General features: G+C 48.7%; 1 protein-coding gene across 1 annotated transcript in view; it reads left to right on the forward strand.

The window, feature by feature from the left end:
* Sh3pxd2b (SH3 and PX domains 2B) overlaps nucleotides 1-18434 on the forward strand; it is an 83279-nt gene that overhangs the window by 14193 nt on the left and 50652 nt on the right. The window contains exon 2 of the mRNA XM_027425192.1: nucleotides 12678-12758. Within this exon, the coding sequence (XP_027280993.1) occupies nucleotides 12678-12758 (81 nt within the window). The remainder of the gene's footprint in view (nucleotides 1-12677; nucleotides 12759-18434) is intronic.

Raw genomic sequence — 18434 nt, forward strand, 5'->3', positions numbered from 1 at the left:
CAAGCCAGTAAACAGTGCCCTGCCTACCGTGGCCTCTGTCTCAGCTCCCGCCTCCAGGTTCCTGCCCTGTTTGACTTCCTGTCCTGACCTCCTCTGCAGTGGACTGTTACCTGGAAGTGTAAGCTGAAATAAACCCTTTCCTCCCCAAGTTGCTTTGGTCATGGTGTTTCATCACAGCAATAGAAACCCCGACTAAGATGCTTTGCAAGTGAAATCACGGCATAACTGCCTGTGCCTTAACTTTTTCACAAAACATAATGTATGGCTCCATCCAGGTTGTCATATCCTTTTTCTAGCCAAATAATGTTTCATTGTGCATCGTCCTCACTTTCTCACCCATTCATTCATCCGCTACAGAGCTGTTTCTCGCCTGTTGTGAACAGTGCTGCAGTGAGCGTGGGGGTCCAGCTGTTTCTTTGACATACTGATTTCACTTCCTCTGGAGGCATTTCCAGGAGAAGGCGTCTGGGTCATATAGTGATAGTTCTAGTTCTGGAGTGTGGAGGAACCTCCATGCTATTTCCACAGTCTAGTACTTGTTCACATCTCCACGAGCCATGCAGGTGCTTTCTCCTTTGGCATCTTGCCAGCATTTGTCATCGCTTGTCTGTCTGGTAGTTACCTGCCTGGCTGGGATGAGGTGGTCTCTCACTGTGATATGACTCTGCTCTTCTACTTTGAAGGAATCTGGACCCTTGCTCTGGCACCTCCCTAATCAGACCCTGTGTGACGTTGGACAAGTGGCATTCTATCCTCTCTGGATGTCATTTTTGTGTGCTACAAAATGGGGCAGATCATATCTTCTACCACACGGGGTTTGGCTTCCTAACAGGAGAGGTCATTAGTGTGACTGCCAGATAGAAGGCTGATTCACCCCTCAAGACCTAGAGCAATTGTTTCTGACCTGGAAGGTGTCCCCAGGTGCCTCTAGCGGAACTAGTCCCCTTGTGTTCTGCAGAGTACCCAGCTGGCCTGTGGCCCATGAAGGAACCCTACTAAGGTCTCTATTAAGCAACTGCTGGGTGCTAGGTACTGTGCTGGCCCTTTAGGTGTCTGACCACATACCATGGGCTTTGACTCCTACATCACACAGGCTGAGTACCATTCCCTGTTCTATCACAGGTGGCTGTGTGACTGTGGGTAAATCATTGACCCTCTCTGAGTCCAAAGCCAGTGGCATATCATAAAGGAAGTAGTTGTGTGATGAACCTAGTGGATACTGTCATCAGCTCCATGGCCCTGGGCAGTCCTGTCAACACGGGGCAGCCCCAACTTCTTCAACCTCTCTCACATTGCCCAGGCAGGCACCTCTAAGGCCTGGCAGTCTTTAAAATCTCAGCAAGCCCTAAGTGCTTGCCCTGGAGTTGTTCCTAGAAAGCCAGCCTGCAGGTTGGTGTCCTGAGCCTGGGCTTTGGCGCCAACACCACTGCTTGCCATTGGAAAGTTCCCATGCCGCTCAGGCCAGATGTGTGCAGAGATGTGTGAGTTGGCAGCCAAGGCTCAGCTGGAGCCACAGGCCCAGGCCAGCGGTGTTTCCAGGCTTCAGTATCTTAGTCTGCAAGCAGAGTGCTTCCCCTGGCCAGTCCAGTGGCAGCTCTAGCCCTTGACCCTGAATGCCCCCAACATAAGGGGACATAGGCCGAAGCATGAATTGCCCCAGGCGTGCCAATGCACAAAGACCTCTGAGCTGGCTCACCAGTGCTCCACCTTCCCTGTTCACCAGTGCTTCACCTTCTGTTGACGTGGCTTCCACCACAGGGTCCAAGTGTGCCCAAGGGAAGGGACACGTCATGCTGTAAGCTCCAGCCTTCACTTGTTAATTACCAGATCTGAACACTGACTGTGACCAGACAGAGAGGATGGACACTATCAGTCTCTTCTATCCCTCAGTAGACCTATATCTATAATCCCAGTACTCAACAGGGTAGAGGAGGGAGGGAGAATCAGGAGTTCAAGACAAGCCTGGGCTACTTGAGATCCCCATCTCAAAACAACACAAAACAGAACAGATAACTTTTTTGATCTAAAGTTCCTTTTCCTTTTGAGATGGAGTCTCTCTATATATCCTTGGCTAGCCTGAAACTCGCTACGTGGACCAGGCTGGCTTCAAGCTTACAGAGACCACCTGCCTCTGCCTCCTGAGTGCACCACCACACCTGACTGATCTAATGTTCTATGAATTCTTTCTTATTCAGGCTGCTACAGGCAGGGCACTGGACAGTCCATTTCTCCCAAGGACCCGAGTCCTCTCACCCAGCAATGGGATGATGCTCTCGTGCAGTTTCTGGGACTCAAGGACATTGTACATCCACTACTGCATAGAGCAGCTAGAGCAGCCATCAAAGAGAAGCTTTTCTCCAGGCTCAGCCCGTGCCTGCAGTCTCCTTGTCACAAAGCAGTTCTGTTCCTTTTCCCTTTGGCAGCTGAGCTGTTCATTCGTCCATTTCAGAAGCATTGTGACTGTTCAGGCACAGAGCCTGAGCGAAGTCACTGTGATCTTTGACCGTGGAGCCCTGTTTGGGCTTTTCATCTCTCTTTTATTGGCTGTTTCAAAAGCCCACTGTTCCCAGGCCCTGGCAGAACAGTGGTAATACAGACCAGGCCCTGCTGCTGGAGGGTCCTGTGAGAGTGGGTGACAGCCAGGCACATGGCTTGGTGTTCTCTGGTGTCTTTCTGAGAAGGTGGCTCTGGCATCTAGGGAACCCAGAGAATACCTGCCAACTCAGACTCAGGCTATCTGTTGAGGCTCCAGTGAGAGGTAACTTAGTGACTAAGCAGGAGAGGGCAGGGAAAGTATCCCTGGGAGGGATAGTCTTCTGCTCCCGGAGAGGAGGGATGGATGGTTGAGGTCCTTACACCCTCTCTTTCATGTGGCATTCTCTGCTCTGCGTGGCCATGGCCCTAGTTTGTATATAGAAGGTTTGTGTGTATCTCTGCCTTGTGAACAGATGAAGCTGAGTATCGTGTTGGACAAAGGGCCCAACTTTCCTGTTAGAGTCCTCTCCACCTCCTGCCTACCTCCAGGTCACATACCTGCATACAGGTGGAAACACAGCCGCCCTCAGCCACCAGCCCCAGCCTTGCAGTGTGCCCAGTGGACAAAGATGGCTGGTACCCAGCACTAAGTCTGGTACATCCCAACTGGTGCAGGGCACTACGGGCGGACTCTTGTGTCTGGGCCCCATTCCAACCATTCACTTAATTGAAAAAAATGGAAAAGAGAAAGAGGGAGGGGAAGAAATTGGCCGCCTGCCATCTCCAGTGTCTCTTTGTCTCTTGTTGTGGGGTGCCACTGAGTTTGGTGATTCCTGCTGCTGACTTGGGGCCTGGAGAACTGGGAGAAGGGACTTGAGAGGCGGGTGGGCTGGGGTGGAGCTAACCTGTCCTCCCCACTGGTTGATCTCAAGTATGTGTGGTTTTTCTCCTGCTCTGTCTCACCCCAGAGTGACCCAGCCTTCCTGGCAGGTGATCCGTGTGGGCTGAGCCTGGTGGTACATGACAGGAAACAGGCCCAGATCCAGGGCAGAGCTACCTGCCCTGCACGCACCTTGGCTTGCCCACGTCTATCATCCTAGTACTTCCTCTTAGTACCCAACCTTCCCTCCAAGCACCCAGCGTTTCCGCCTAGCACTCAGTACTCCCTCCTAGCACTCAGTACTCCCACCTAGCACTCAGTACTTCCTGTTAACACCCAGCACTACCCACTAGCACCCGTGTCCCTTTGTAGCATCATGGAGCTTGGCAGCATTCCTCTCCAGGAATAAATTGAACATGTTTTTATTTAAGAGAAATCCACATTTTTCAGCACTTCCTGTGGCAGGGCTGCCGTGGGGTGTTGGGAAATCAAACAAAATGCAGTGTGTTGCAGTTTCAGAAAGAGGCTGGAGGCGCTGACCTACATAGGCCAGATGTTGGGCCAACAGCTGGAGAGAGTTGGCGGATCAGAACCAAAGGGAGCCCAGGGTCTCCAGGAGGAGCTGTGTAATCATGTTTCCTATTAGTTCAGGCCCAAATGAGGCCAGCTGCAGCTACCTCACTCCCCTGGGCCCATGGTCCTCCACCATGCTTCTCCCAGCCCTGCTTTCTTTCTCCTTCCCTTCCCTTTCCCTCTTTTTTACCCCCTCTTCCCTCCCTGTTTCTTCTCTCTCCGGTTCCATCTCTTTCTGACCCCTCCCTCTCACCTCTGACTCTGCTGTCCATTTTGGGCCCCATGGCCAGGGCAACACACTGCCAGAGGCAGGAGCACAGTCAGGCTCCTTGCTGGATCTAACACTCAGCTTGGAAACACAGCCTGGGTGGGAGCTTTAAGGGGAACCCACCTACGTTTTAGAGGTGATTTTTGTTGGTTTTGAGACATGATATCTACATATAGCCTTGGCTGTCTTAGAACTCACTTTGTAGACCAGGCTGGCCTTAAACTCAAAGAGATCCACCTGTCTCTGCCTCCCAAGTGCTGGGATTAAAGGTGTGCACCCCTATGCTCAGCTAGAGATGATTTTTGATGCCTGAGGTCTGTAGACTCCTTGAATATATCCCTAGATGCTCCGTAACAGGAAACATATTTATCTGAAACACTTTAAACTACTTTTTATGGATAATTTATGGAGCACAGTGTGATGTTTGGGTATTTGGGTACATTGTTTTATGATCACATTGGTGTGTTTACTGCCTTAATGGTTATCTTTCTATAGCTACTCACAGCCTTTCTTCTCGTTGTTTTTGTTTTTTTTTTTTTGGTTTTTTTTGTTTTTTTTTTTTTTTTTTTTTTGGTTTTTCGAGACAGGGTTTCTCTGTGTAGCTTTGGAGCCTATCCTGGCACTCACTCTGGAGACCAGGCTGGCCTTGAACTCACAGAGATCCACCTGCCTGTGCCTCCCGAGTGCTGGGATTAAAGGCGTGCGCCACCAACGCCCGACTTTCTTCTCGTTGTTTTAAAATATATAATGACATTGTTAATTGTAGTCATCCCACCACACAGTACAAACACATACTTCCTTCTTCCATGTTACTGTCACACTGTCCTTTCCCCATGCTGCCTTTCCTCATCCTGGGGTCACTCAGCAGCGTGGCTTTGGGGCTTGCTTTGGTGGCAGAACAGGACTGTGTTAGTTACTCTGGTCTGATGGTTTCGTGGACTAACCATGGCCTGTGAGCAAAAGCCACAGGCTCTCAGTGATGCTCTTTGTGCATTCTGCATGCCCCCTACCCAACCCCCCACCTCCCCACTCCACCCCCAAAAGAGCTGTATTCTTTCCTGGGATCAAGAGCAGCATTCTAGAGGGAAGACCGCTGTCCTAACCTCTGCCGAGGAGAGCCCTGGCTTCTGGTTCCAGCCCTCCTCCCCATAGACTACGTGGCCCTGGGCAACTCCCTCCAACTTTCCCTAACTATAAAATAAAGGTTATCCTAAAGCAGGGATTTCCTCTATTAAAATCTTGGAAGCCCCTGCAATCTGCCAAGAGCTGGGGCCCTGTCTGCAGACTCTGGGGAATGGTTGCCCATGGCACCAGGGACCCACAGTGTCTAACAATTTGGTCTGTGGGCTGCTGGTTACACCCTCTCCTACACATAGAAGAGCTAAAAGTGGCATTTGCTATGGAAACTAGGATAGACAGTCCAGAGACCCACCCACTTGGCCTCTGCAGAATCCCAGCACTTCTTGCAGGCCAATTTGACAGCTGGCCTAAGAGTTCTTCAGATTTACACTTCTCTGAACAAGCTATTGTGCGGAAAGCCCAAAGGTTATCTCAGAAAACTTGTGAGAAAATTCCCTCTTGTGGAAGTAGGAGGAGCCTGCAGCCGACATGTAACCCTGAAGACATTGATCTCTATTGTAGTGTGAGGGCTGAATCTCTCCATGAAGCCTGGATTGTAGTGTGCTTTTCACCATCCAGCTTGGGCCCATAGCAGATGTTGCTAATGACTAACAGCACCGTCTTGTTGACGTATCCTTCTCACCTACCCCCCTCCCGTAGGGAAACAGCCTTAGTCCCCACTTGGGCCTTTTCCTTAGAGTTTTTTTTTTCAGTCACCCCCAGGTCACTGCAGACCACCCACAGGCACAGAAGAGTCAGGGGAATGCTTCTAACTTTAGACATGTCATCCACTGGGCTATAAACAGCAGAACTCTAGCTGCAGAGAGAATGGCAGGGAAGTTGTGGACACCGGACCAGCCTCATTCTCAGCTCTCCCGGCACCATCAGAGCTTTTCTGTGCCCACAGACTGCCTTACTATATATTCCCAGCACAGCCTGGCTCCTCTCATGCACTCACTGAGACAGTTCCGTTACTTTTAAAGAGAAACTGTAGCCACCTACCATAAATGGAAAACCACTAACACTTGCTAGAAATAGGACAAAGAACTCTGGTGTTTAATCCCTCCTGGCCAGTGTGTCCTACTCTTGAGATTGTTGGTCCTTCATGGTGGGAGACCAGAAAGTGGTGGGAAAGAGTGTGGAGAAAGTAAATAAGCATCATCCTCCAGCCCCTGCAGCCCCCCAGTGTGATGACCATCCCATGACCAACATAGTGGTCTTACCCCATCATTGCTCTCAGTCTGGAGTTGGAGCCAAGCCAGAACCCCCTGGAAACTCCAGCAATAGAGCAAATCGGAATAAGATTGGAGGATACCCCTCAGCCTCCAAGGAACAACTCAACGTGTTTGCGGTTCATATGATGAAACCCGTTAGGATCGCAGCTCTGTGTTCTCCGAGCAGCATCTTTCAGCCATCAGGCTGCCCTGGAGAATGGCCTGTCCATGTTCTGGGGCCAAGTGCTAGATCCTAAGCTAGTGGGTGAGCAGAAAAGACCAGGAGCCCATGGACCAGGACTCGGGTCCCTCCCACAGGAGATGGCTTGGATGTCTCTGTCCTACCACCTACTCTTGCCAGGGCCCAGCTCTGACTTCCCAGGGGCTGTACACTGGATTTTGGCGTCAGATTTTATTCTTGAAAAAACCAACCCTTTAAGTATTGATGTTGGAAATGGGCCGAGGTTCCTACTTGCACTGTGGGGGCCCTGTAAGGACTTGGGGCTCATGGCCCAGGTGTGGACTTGCCAAGGGTGAAGGATTGAGCACCATTCAGAGACCATTTCCTGCAAATCCCACCCCTGAGCCGAGATTATTTTCCCTGCATTCCATTTCTGGAACATTCCATGAGTGTAGGAGATAAGAATGACTAGCATCCTTGGCCTGTTTTACAGAGAACATAAAGGTTCTAAGAGATGGATGTCATCATACCGTCCGTACCTCACACAGTAAGTTCTGGATGCAGATTGCACAGGCGAATCTAGTTGAGGTCAGTGCTAGACCCTGCAACCCTGTAATTGGCATCCCTGTGGCACTGCCCACACTTGTACACAGTGGCCTAGGGGACCAAGCAAGAAGATGCTAGCCCAGGGTTCAAAACAGAAAGTGTGTTGCAGTCTTCCCCACAAGTATGCCTTTCTTTCTGGTAGAAAATACAGATGGCCTCTGACTTAATAGCTCTTTAACTTGTGACGTTAAAGAACACTTTGGTTTTGAGTGCAGCCTCATATGTGTGCGTGGGTTAGAAAAGCTTCATTCAGGCTTGAGTGGTGGAACTACTGGCCATTGAGTTCAGTGTGAATGAGCATAAGCATAGATGATGAAATTATATGTTGATCTGATGATAAAAAGGCTCGAAAACTTAAAGGTCCCTGTGTTTCTCCAAGGAGTAATGCTTAAGTATCGGCCCAGTCACTGTTACTAGCAGCACTGTAGAACACAGCTACTTCAAGTGGCAAGAAGCTGCTTTGCATATGTATATTGTATGTGTGATATGGCATGTGTGTGTGGTGTAACATTGTGTCTGTGTGCATATGTGATGAATATGTGCATACACACGTGTACGTACTGTGTGTATAATTATGTGCAGCTATCCCTTGGTCCCCATAAGGGCTTGATTCCAGCCCCTCCATCCCCATGGCCATCAAAATCTGTTGATACTCATGTGAAATAGTACAACACTTGCATATAACCCACCCACATCCTCCCATGTGCTTTCTGTATCTCTAGGTCACTCATGATACTGACACCTGATACCAACGGTGATGCCATGTGAACAGTGTTCGGTTGTGTTGGTAGGAATAACGACTAGAAGGAAAAAGCTATAGATGTTCAGTATAGGCCAGTGCCATTTGCCATTCCCACCTCACATGTAGAACCTCAGGCATGGAGACCAACTGTGACTCTTCCTGAAGCCAAGGTGGACTTCAGTGTAAGAACTTTAACATAACCCTGGAGTTCTGTTATTTGCACAAATCCCCTTGTCTTGCCAGAAGGGGAGCTAAGTGAGAAGGCCTAGGCCCTGCTGTGCAGAGTAGAAGCCAGGGGCAGGGCCTGGAAGCAGGATCCTGAGCACTGGCCAGATCAAGGTGGGCTCTCCCTGAGCTCCCATGCTATAACAGCCTTCATTTGTGTCTCTGTGCAGACCAGATGTCTGCCCTGTGTGTGCCGATGCCTCAAGGCTGTGGCTGTTGCATGAGGCAGCTCAGGTCTTATTCCTGACCAAAAGCCCAGTGTGGGTTGGAGGACTGTTCCACACAGTCTTGGCTGTGGGAGCAGGCAGGACAGGTGGCCTTCTCACAGGGTACATCCATTAGGGTGCTGTTGCTTTCTTTCCTGCCTTATGAACATGTTCCAAGTGTAACCAGGACTGGTGGGTGGTCCTCAAAGAAGGGAGTCAGTCACTCTGGCCCAGGCCACAAACACTTCACATCATCCATGAGTAGCTCATGGCCTCTTGGGGCAGCTTCCCAGCAGGGTGGGGCTAACCCAGAGCTCCCTGGGGTGGTCTCTAGCCCTACATAGGACAGCAGGCTCTCTCGAGTGTGTGGTTAGAGGGCATTTAGCCAGACTTCTTTCCAGGCAGACTGAGGTCCAGGAGTGAAGGCTGGGGCATAGGGGCTCCCCTTAGGCACCAGGAGGAGGGAATGGCGCCCAAGTTTATTCAGCATCTAGGAACTTGTGGCTGAGCCTTGGTGAGGTGACCTGGAGGTACAGTCCTTCTGTGACCCTGTGGGACTGAGAGAGCATGGGGGTTCCTAGGGAGAGAGTAGTGCAATGAAATGAAGTGGAGTCTCTTGGAGGGGATGGCCCACCTGCGCTCACCATTTGTTCCCGTGCTCGCTGTGATAACTGAGAGATGGTAGCAGTTTGTCTTAACTGCCAGCTTGAATGGTTGAGTTGAGAAGTGTGGAGGAGATCAGCAACACACACCTTTGGGTGTCTGGGGTGGTGTTTCCAGAGAGGGCTCTTCTGGCCAATGGGTGTGTTGTATCCTTTTATGGATTTATAATACTGTGGCATTACTGAGAGGCCTGCCTAGTCAGAAGCAGGCTGTCATCTGTGTGCCTCAGAGGCTGAACTTGTCTTGAACCCTTCCTGTTTTCCCTTTCCCCTGTTTCCTGCCACCACAGTGTGTACTGCTCTGACCCACCATGTCCTCCCTCCCCGAAAGGCTGACACCTCTGAAACCATGAATCCCAGCTCTCCTTTTAAGTTGTTTATATCAGGCCATCTCTCACAGTGACTGGAAAGCTAACACAGTGACATTAGGACAGGGTCTCACTGTGTATCCCAGGCTGGCCTAGAACCCCCTAATCTTTCTGCTTCAACTTCCAAGACCTGGGGCTGTAGGCAGTACTATCATGCCCAAGGTTGTCAGCATTTTTCATTTCATCCATGTTAACAGTCACAAGTGTGTTTATTTTCAGTTATTATAACAAAATCCCTGCAATTAGCACATTCTAGGGAGGGAAAGCCTGCTCTGGCTCATTTTCAGAGGTCTAGGGTAGTTATCTGTGACGACAGCATATATCATGGTGGAGTGAAAGGTGGGAGCATGTTGGCCATGAAAAGAAGAGAAGAGACAGGATTTCCAGCATGTACTTCAAGGGCAAGCCCTTGGTGACTCAACTGCCTCCTTCTGGGCTCCACAACAGGCTGGTGACCAGGCCTGGAGTACATGGTCCTCGTGAGGACACTCTCCAAGCATTAGCATGGTTTCTCATCACTGTTTAGTCTGCTTTTCTCCAATGGCTGATGGCTTTATCTTCTTACTGGCTTTCTTGCCATCCATCTATCCACTCCAGGGACGTGTCTGATCAAGTCTTTTATATGCCTCTTATAACTGAGTTAGTTGTGTTCTGTTCATGAGTTTTGAGACCTATAAAAGGCATCCCATAAAGATGTCGATTCTTCACTTGGCTCTCTTCCATGCAGCAAAGGCTTGTCGAGGAATCATTCTTCCCATGGTGTTTTCCCACCAGGCCTTTTGGGGGGGGGAATATATTTTGATGCCATTGGAGGTCATGAATTCTGTCAGCCTGGCTTGGGTCAGGTGCAGGTCCCCTTTTGTGGCTGGGGCCAGGCAGTGCTGCATTTGGCCAAGCATGAGAAACACACCTCCCTATAGCAAAACAGTGAGAAAGGAGGTAATTCTCCAAGAGAAACTGATACTGAAGTTGAAATAGGGGGATGGGTACCAGTCGGAAGCATGGGTTGACCACAGCGTGGGAGAAGCTAGTGAGCACTCCTAATGTGTTCCGGGTGCCAGAGAGGGCCATAGCTGTTCATTCTCCTGCTTGATTCTCAAGGAGGCTGTTGTCTCCATTCCAGAGGGAAGAGCACCACAACTGGAGAGGCCAGAACCTCGTGAGTGTCCCATAGCTGCAGAGCAGGTGTATGCCATCTTCCAGCCCTGAGGCCTCGGGGCTGGCATAGGACAAGCTTTGTAACAAAGTCTGGCCTGTGCCTAAAAACACTACATTGGATTTGTTCAGGGCTTCATTCCTGTAGAGCAGTAGGCCTGTTGCAGTCCAGGAACTTCAGAGACTGGGAACAGGAATCCAGGAGGGAACCATACACAAGGAGGCTTTCCATATGTGGGAAAGTGCTTTGTGTCCATTTTAAGTAAAAAAAAAAATATTTGTCAGTCTTTCTTAATTTTTTTATTTTTCTTTTAATCTTTAATGATAATGTCCTGTGTGACCAGCTAGCCAAATTTTGCTTTGACATCTCTAGGGACAGTGACCTTTGATACTGCGTTTTTGCTTTCTAGGCCTCAGTTTACCCAACCAGAAGGTAAAGTCATTAGCTTAGCTGAGTTCTGCAGTTTCTTTCAGCTTTAACTTCTCCAGTTTCCATTCTCAGCACCATTATGTGTGTATATGTATATGTACATATGTGTGCATATGCACATGTAAATATCAGGTGATTGACATATGTCTGTCATATATGTCAATCATGTATATCACACATGCTTGGATTTGATCTCTACATGTGGTATGTATACATCAGACTGTCATAACATACCCCATAAATATGTACAAGTGAAAATGATAAGCTATTTTTATTGTAATTATACAGATTTATTATAATTATACTTAGCTCTCTGTGGACCAAATGGTAATTATTGGCTCAGGAAACAGGTGTCTGTAGGCTTAGCTTCAAGTTGAACTAGATACAGTCAGATTACATCCTCCGAGTTTCATTCTCAGGCTGACCTCACCACTGACATGGTAAGGTGCTACAGTCTCGGAGGAGGAGCACTGACCTCTCTCAAGAGTTGGCTCTAAAGTCCCAGGGCTGAGGCTAACTGACCCTGATTGGTCCAGCTCAGGTCACACGTTCATTTCTTCTGGATAGCCCCTTCTCTGTTTCTAAGGGGCTGAGCAACATGGAGAAGGAGGCTCCCTGGAGAAAAAGCAATGTGCTGTCCCCACTGAGGTATATGCCTGCCTGTCAGACACCTCAGTTTCCCCAAATTTGTTACCAGGGTATTGTTTCCTGTGTGTACTGTAACATGTGATCAAGGTCAGAGACATGTTCTCTGGTTGCTAAGATGACTCATGACCTTTATTTTGTTAGACCTTCATATAGCACAGGAAACAAAGGAGGCAGGTGCTGTTAGCCCACTTCACAGATGGAGAAGCTGAGGCTCAAGGGACATCTGAGTTGGCCTGAGGCCTCACTGGTGGAAACATCAGGGTAGCTCAGTATTCAGGCAATGGAAGAGGTTAAGAATGCAAGCACCCTGACTTCTCTTGATAAATGTGAAGCTTTTAAGAATTACTCCGACAGAAAAGCCACCCTGGGAGCAGCCAGGCACCCTTACAGTGCTGGAGTACAGCTGCCCCAAGCTGACCTTGTACCATCCCCACCACAGCTCTGCAGGCAAGGGCTATTCTTCCCCTTCTATTGAGGAGGGAGCTAAGACTCCGAGATAGCAGGGGACTGACTGGTCCGGCTGGTCCTTGGCCAAGCTGAGTTTTTCTGCCTCAAACTCCTCCTCGGTCTCAGGGATGAAAGATTTTCTTAGTCTGCTTTGTGTTGTTGCAATAGAATGGCACAGGTGGGTAATTGGTGAAGAATGTAGGTTTATCCCTTAGAAGCTGGAGGGGCTGGCATCCCACAGGGCCTTTGTGATGCTTAACACACACACACAGAGCAGGAGGGGGACAGGTGGACTAAACTCACTTTGCTAAGAAACCCACAGGGCATCATGAACCCAGCCCTGAGCTAATGGAGACCTCGCAGAGGTGCTGGCACTGTTCCATGGGGATAAAATTCCTGTGATCTGGACTGGAAGAGGATGCTCCAAGCATGTCATCCTCCTGTGGTTAACACTTATCTCCTCTCTCTCTCCATGCAGGTCTACATCATCCGAGTCACGTGGTCCAGTGGCACCACAGAGGCCATCTACCGGCGCTATAGCAAGTTCTTTGACCTCCAGGTAGGCATTGATGGTAGGGAGAAGGTTAATTGGACTTTGCCTACACCGTGACCTTAGAGCCTTGTCTTTTCATGGTCTTTACTGTAAACTGACATCCATTACTTGGGGCATAAGTAAGGTTTTTGATTGCCCTGCTTTGATACATTTAACTAAATAAGAGGTACTTGTCAGATGCCCCTGAAGGGGGCCAGTCTGGAGGCCACACGTGGCTCTGGAACCATGTTGAGTGGAGTTTTGTACAGTGGCCATGTGGTGATCCACAATGCTGATCCTATCTGGACACCTTGCACACACCGTCTCCCCATTGCCACCCCTTTTATCTTTTATGCTATTGACTCTCACCTGGGATGCTACTCTGTGCTTTCCTACCTGGATCATTGGCCTGGATGACTCTCTGCCACCAGCGTCCCCAGCTTCTGGAAGCCTTGTCTGACTTTGTTCTCTGTTCATCAGGAGCCATCACCCAGTGCTGTGAGCTTCCTCATATTGATGTTTTCAGCTTATCTGGCTCTTCTAGACCATGGCAGTCATGGGCAGGGCTATGTCTTCCCCATCCTTTCTTTCCTTCATGTTTTTATTCAAGGCCTGGCACATAACACATGTTCACTTAGTGACTGATGCATGTTGCATGGGTGAGTATGTGAGTGAATGAATGAATGAATGAATGAATGAATGAATGAATGAATGAGTCATGAATGAATGAATGAATAAATGAATGAACAAGTGAACAGCATACACCACCAGTCTCACTGTGAGCTTGGGAACATGAGGACAGCACAGTAGGATCCATCTTCACTAGCATGACACAATGCTAATTCTCCATGTCTCCAAAAGCAGGCAACTCCAAGGAGGCTGGAGAAGTCAGGGTCCTTCAAGAGATGACGTGGCAAAGTTCTGTAGACAATGCCACAGACACTGGGGGATGTTCTTGACTTTCTGAACTTTTATGCATTCTCCCTACTGTGTGGTGAGGGTCCAGGGCAAGCCTCCATTCCACGATGGCTGCGTGGTGTCTGCCCTGTTAGTTAAAGAACCAGCTAAGATTTACTTTGGGTATTTGGCCATGAGATTGACTGTCCTAGGAGAAGAAGGCTTCCAGGCTTCAAGCACAGCTTATTGTAGGGTTTTCACTCTGTCATTTGACCTGACTTCTCCTTCTGTGTCCCCACTTCAGTGGTATTGGCTTCATCTCCAGTCACACATGATTGCAAATGGCTCCAAGAACTCTGGGCTCACGCTTTATAGTAAAGGGTAACAATGACTTCTCACATGTCCTGGCAGGCACTTTGTGTTTCATTGGCTTCAATCACTATGACAGCCAATAGGCTTTCCTGGGTTGCTGTTCCACCCTTGGTATCAGGGCATAGTCTAGGCTGGGAAGGAGAATCTCGGGTTCTGGTAATATTAACTGCAGGCATCCTTGACTACATAAACCCAAGCTGTTCCTGACAATGTGGACTGGAGAATGTCTGGAGCCTGTATCCCACTATGGTAAAGGAGGGTAGATAGCAATAGGCTCCTAACTGCTTTCTTAAGTGTCACTAAAACAGTCCCTAAATGCCTTCACGACACATAGCCAGGAATTGCTGCATCGTATAAAGTGAGTGAGATACCAGTCACTTAATTATTTAAAACATAATGAGCTCATCTTGATGCTTTGTGTTCGGCAGCATGCAGCCATATCTAGCAGTGTCACATACAGCTATAATTTTCTGCTGCTCTGCTGCAAATGAGCTGAATATAAATAAACAGCAAGGCTACCCCTAAAACTTGCTGTGGGGTTGGGATGCAGCTAAGTGGGAGAATACATGCTTCACACACACAAGGCTGGGAGTTTGATCCCAGCCCTGTAATAAATAAACTAACCACCATCTAAAATGAGCAGACAAGGAGAAGAAAACACAGGAAAAGGAGTCACGGGGCAGTGGTGATGACTGACTCCATCCAGTACCCTGAGCAGGTGACACAGTCCCATGTGAGAGTGACCAATAGCATTCGGGGATGCTCTGCCCTTTCACACAGATCATGCAAATGACCTAGAGCTTTTGCCTATTGCTAGGCTGCTGTTACAGGCAATGATGTCTACCTTGGGAGCTCTGCCTTGGTCTGTGTTCAGGGCCTTCTTGCCATCCTGGCACCTCCAAGAAAGAGCAGTGGGGCTATGGAACAAGAGTGGCATGATTGTCATACCAGGGGTTATTCACATCTGCAGAGCAGAGCCCACTCAGCTAGTTAACACATGAAGAGAGGAGTGTGTTGGATCCATGGGCAGAGCAAAGTGTTGCCTGGAGCCCAGAGCAAACACTGCTGTGGCCTTGGGAAGGCCTAGTCTCCACTCGCAACTCCTGGTCATCTATCTTGTGACCCTCTGACCAACCCGCTGGCCACTCTAGACCAGCCTCTCCGCTTGCCTGTTGGCCAGCATGCTTAGCATCTGTCCTCTCAAGTCAGCACCTTTTGTCTCTGTCAGCTGTCTTTCCCTGCTTTCAGGAACCTGGAGTCCCTGGGTGCCAGTTCCAGACTTCAGGGTAGAGAATCTGGTGGCCCCCGGGATCCTGGATCAGACTCTGTCCTAGCCTATCAGCTGTGGTAGGGAGTAGGTGACACTGGGCTAGGGAATGCCTGAGTGGGAGGGAGCCCTGTGAAAGTGTCTGAATCCTGGCATGTTGAAGCGTGTGACTAGAGTGTTTATAGTGGGAAATTACCAATACGGAGTCAGGTAGAAATATAAGGGTATTTAATAGGGAAAAGCCTTACTTACAGAGCAACCTAGCCAGCCGGCATGGCAGCAGTCTGTACACAAGCCCAAAAGAGAGACCGAAAGCGAAAACACAGTCACCCTACGTCCCCTGACCACGCCCTCACAAGGGCGTGGTCAGGCACACCTGTAGCCAGCCCCTAAGTAGGCATAGCTACAGCTTCCCCTACAAGTGTTACTTGAATTCCTTACTCCTGTCTGGCCCAAGGCTGAGGATAAACCCAAGTTCAAGACTCAGCTTTCCATTTTCAGGTCTTAGCTTGGTGTTACCTCTGTCCATTTCTGAGCCTCCATTTCCTGCTTATTCCATCGTGTACTTGTTATAACAGTGAAATGAGATGGACTTGACTCAGTGTGTTAATTGTCATCTGTCCTTCTCCACAGATGTGACATCTTCAGTGACCTCCTTTGCTGGGTCTGGTCACAGGTCTTCCCAACCCAAATCCTGTACTTACTAAGCCTCTGTTTTCACTCTCAGTTTTTCTTCCTAGCTCAGTGTGGTAATAATTGGGAGTTTTCTGGAGAAGAATTGGCTGCCTCGGGTGGCCATCCTGGCATTGTGTAGCTGTCCAGAGGCCTGGCTTCATCAGGTTTTAAGGAGTCCCAGATGGTGCGGTGGCAGAGTGGGAAAGCCATGTAATTCTAGGGGGTCTGGTTCAAGCTAGAAACAGCCTCCCCAAACGTATATTCACCCAAGAGGGGTAGGAGAGGTTGGGCCACTCAGTTCAGCTGTCCCCACGGAGTAGGCAAGGAGGCCAGCCCCTGTGTGGCCATGATACCCCAACATTAGATGATTTCATGGTTCCATGTCCTATTTGGCACATGGCCTTGATTTTTTTTTAAAGAAATTACTTGGGCTCACAGAGTGAGGAGAAGGCTGAGGCTTGGTGGAGGAGGAGCAGCTGAACTAGTGTGGTATAACAGAAAAAGCAGAGAACTCAGAAGCCATGGGCCCAGCCAGCCCCTGCTGTGTGTCCTTGGGCACACTCCCTTACTCTTCTATGGCTGGGGTGTTGTCACTGGTGAGAGGGGAACTTGTTAGTAAAAACAGCCAGCATTTCTGAAGCTGTTCTTGGGCCCAGTGTATTCATTTAATCATCACAACAAGTTTATCAGATTACACAGATGAAAGAGCCTGGGATCAGAGAAGTTCATTCACTCGCCCAGTCACACAGCTAGTACTACAGTACTCAGATTTGAGGCTGTGTGATACCAAAGTCCATGCTTTTAGCCTCTCTGCTCTCTGTTGCTGCTTTTGCTACAGCTACAAGTTCAAATTGGTGATTATGTCCACAAGGGACAATCCCACAAGGACTGGCGAAGGGGATGATGGGCAGACAGTGGTTGTAGATGCAACCATTGTACTCTGAGTCCTCCAGGTTCACTATGTCCCCTGGGGTCACAGATGTCACCGGAGCTACACACAGGGACCCTGTCTCATAAAAACAGACAGACAAAACAAAATAAACCAATTCTGATACTGGCTGTAGTATGATTGAACCCTGAAGACTGTGCACTGGGCACAGTAAGGCTAGAGCGAAAAGGACAGATGTTTCACTACACCTGTACAAAGTACCCAGAATAATCAACTGAGTCACAGGTGGAGGTGGTGGCAGCAGGCAGAGTGGATGGACAGCCATTTGGTGCTCTTGCTGATGCAAGTCTGTGGAGATGGTGGAGGAGCTGGGTGTCCACAGAGTAAGTGTGCAAAAGGCCACAGAACTGTGCACCCAGATATGGGTGAAAGATGCACTGTATATGTGTAACACAATTTTTTAAAAGGCAGGGCTGAAGAGATGTCCCAGCATTTAAGAATACAGGCTACTCTTCCAGAGGTTCTGAGTTCAATTCCCAGCATCCACATGGTGTCTCACAACCATCTGTAATGGGATTTGATACCCTCTTCTGGCATGCAGGCAAACAGACAGACAGAGCATACATATTCATAAGTAAATCAAACAAAACAAAACAACCACCTCCCAGACCACGAAGTTACTCCCAAATCAGTTTCAAAGTAGTGTTATTCATAGCCACCTGCAGAATGTCCCTCATTTCCCAAATGGCCACACAGGCTCGATGGATACAGCTGGTAGAGGAAGCATCAGGATTTAACCTGAGCTGTCTGCTCCAACGGGACTTACCTGAGGTTAGACCAGTGGTATATAAGCCAGTGTGGACATTTGTTAGCGAATGTAGACACTCACTAGCCAGCGTGGGCACTCATTAGTCAGGGTGGACACTTGTTAGCCAGTGTGAATGCTTGTTAGCCAGTGTGGATACTTGTTAGCCAGTATGGATGCTCATTAGCCAGTGTGGACACTTGTTAGCCACTACGGAGACCCAAAGGTCTCAAAAGGCACCAAGAGAACAGAAGCAGCCTTATTACTGTGCATTCTTGACAACATGTTCCTCCTTGGTGGAGTTTCAACTTTGTCTTAACATTGAGAAGGGAAAAGGATATAGATAGCATTAGGTAAATGTATCAATTTCAGAGCCTCTGCAGCTAAGACTGATGAATTGCTTTTGAGAAAGGAATGTGCTGCTCACATGTGCACAGAATCTTTAGCTTACCTTATCTCAAGCTGCTTTTCCATAGCCATGTAACCCTGAAGCCACCTAAAGAGTGAAATTAGGAGAATGTGATTAGACAAATGTATTTGGAAAGGTCATGTGCTGCTTTGATGTGTGACTTGGGGCAAGTCCATTCCCCTCTCTGCTACCAGCTTTCCTCATCTGTGACTTGGAACTTGTAACATTTGTTTCAGAGAGTTACTGTAAAGATCAGATGGAACTAAATGAGAAGACTATTAACTGTCAACTGCTGTGCACTGCCATTATTATTATTATTATTATTGTTATTGTTATTATTATTATTTTATATTAGTAATATGACTGTTATTCATTAGAGTTATTTAACT

This window comes from Cricetulus griseus, chromosome 7, assembly GCF_003668045.3.
Source record: "Cricetulus griseus strain 17A/GY chromosome 7, alternate assembly CriGri-PICRH-1.0, whole genome shotgun sequence".
NCBI classification, from domain to species: domain Eukaryota; kingdom Metazoa; phylum Chordata; class Mammalia; order Rodentia; family Cricetidae; genus Cricetulus; species Cricetulus griseus.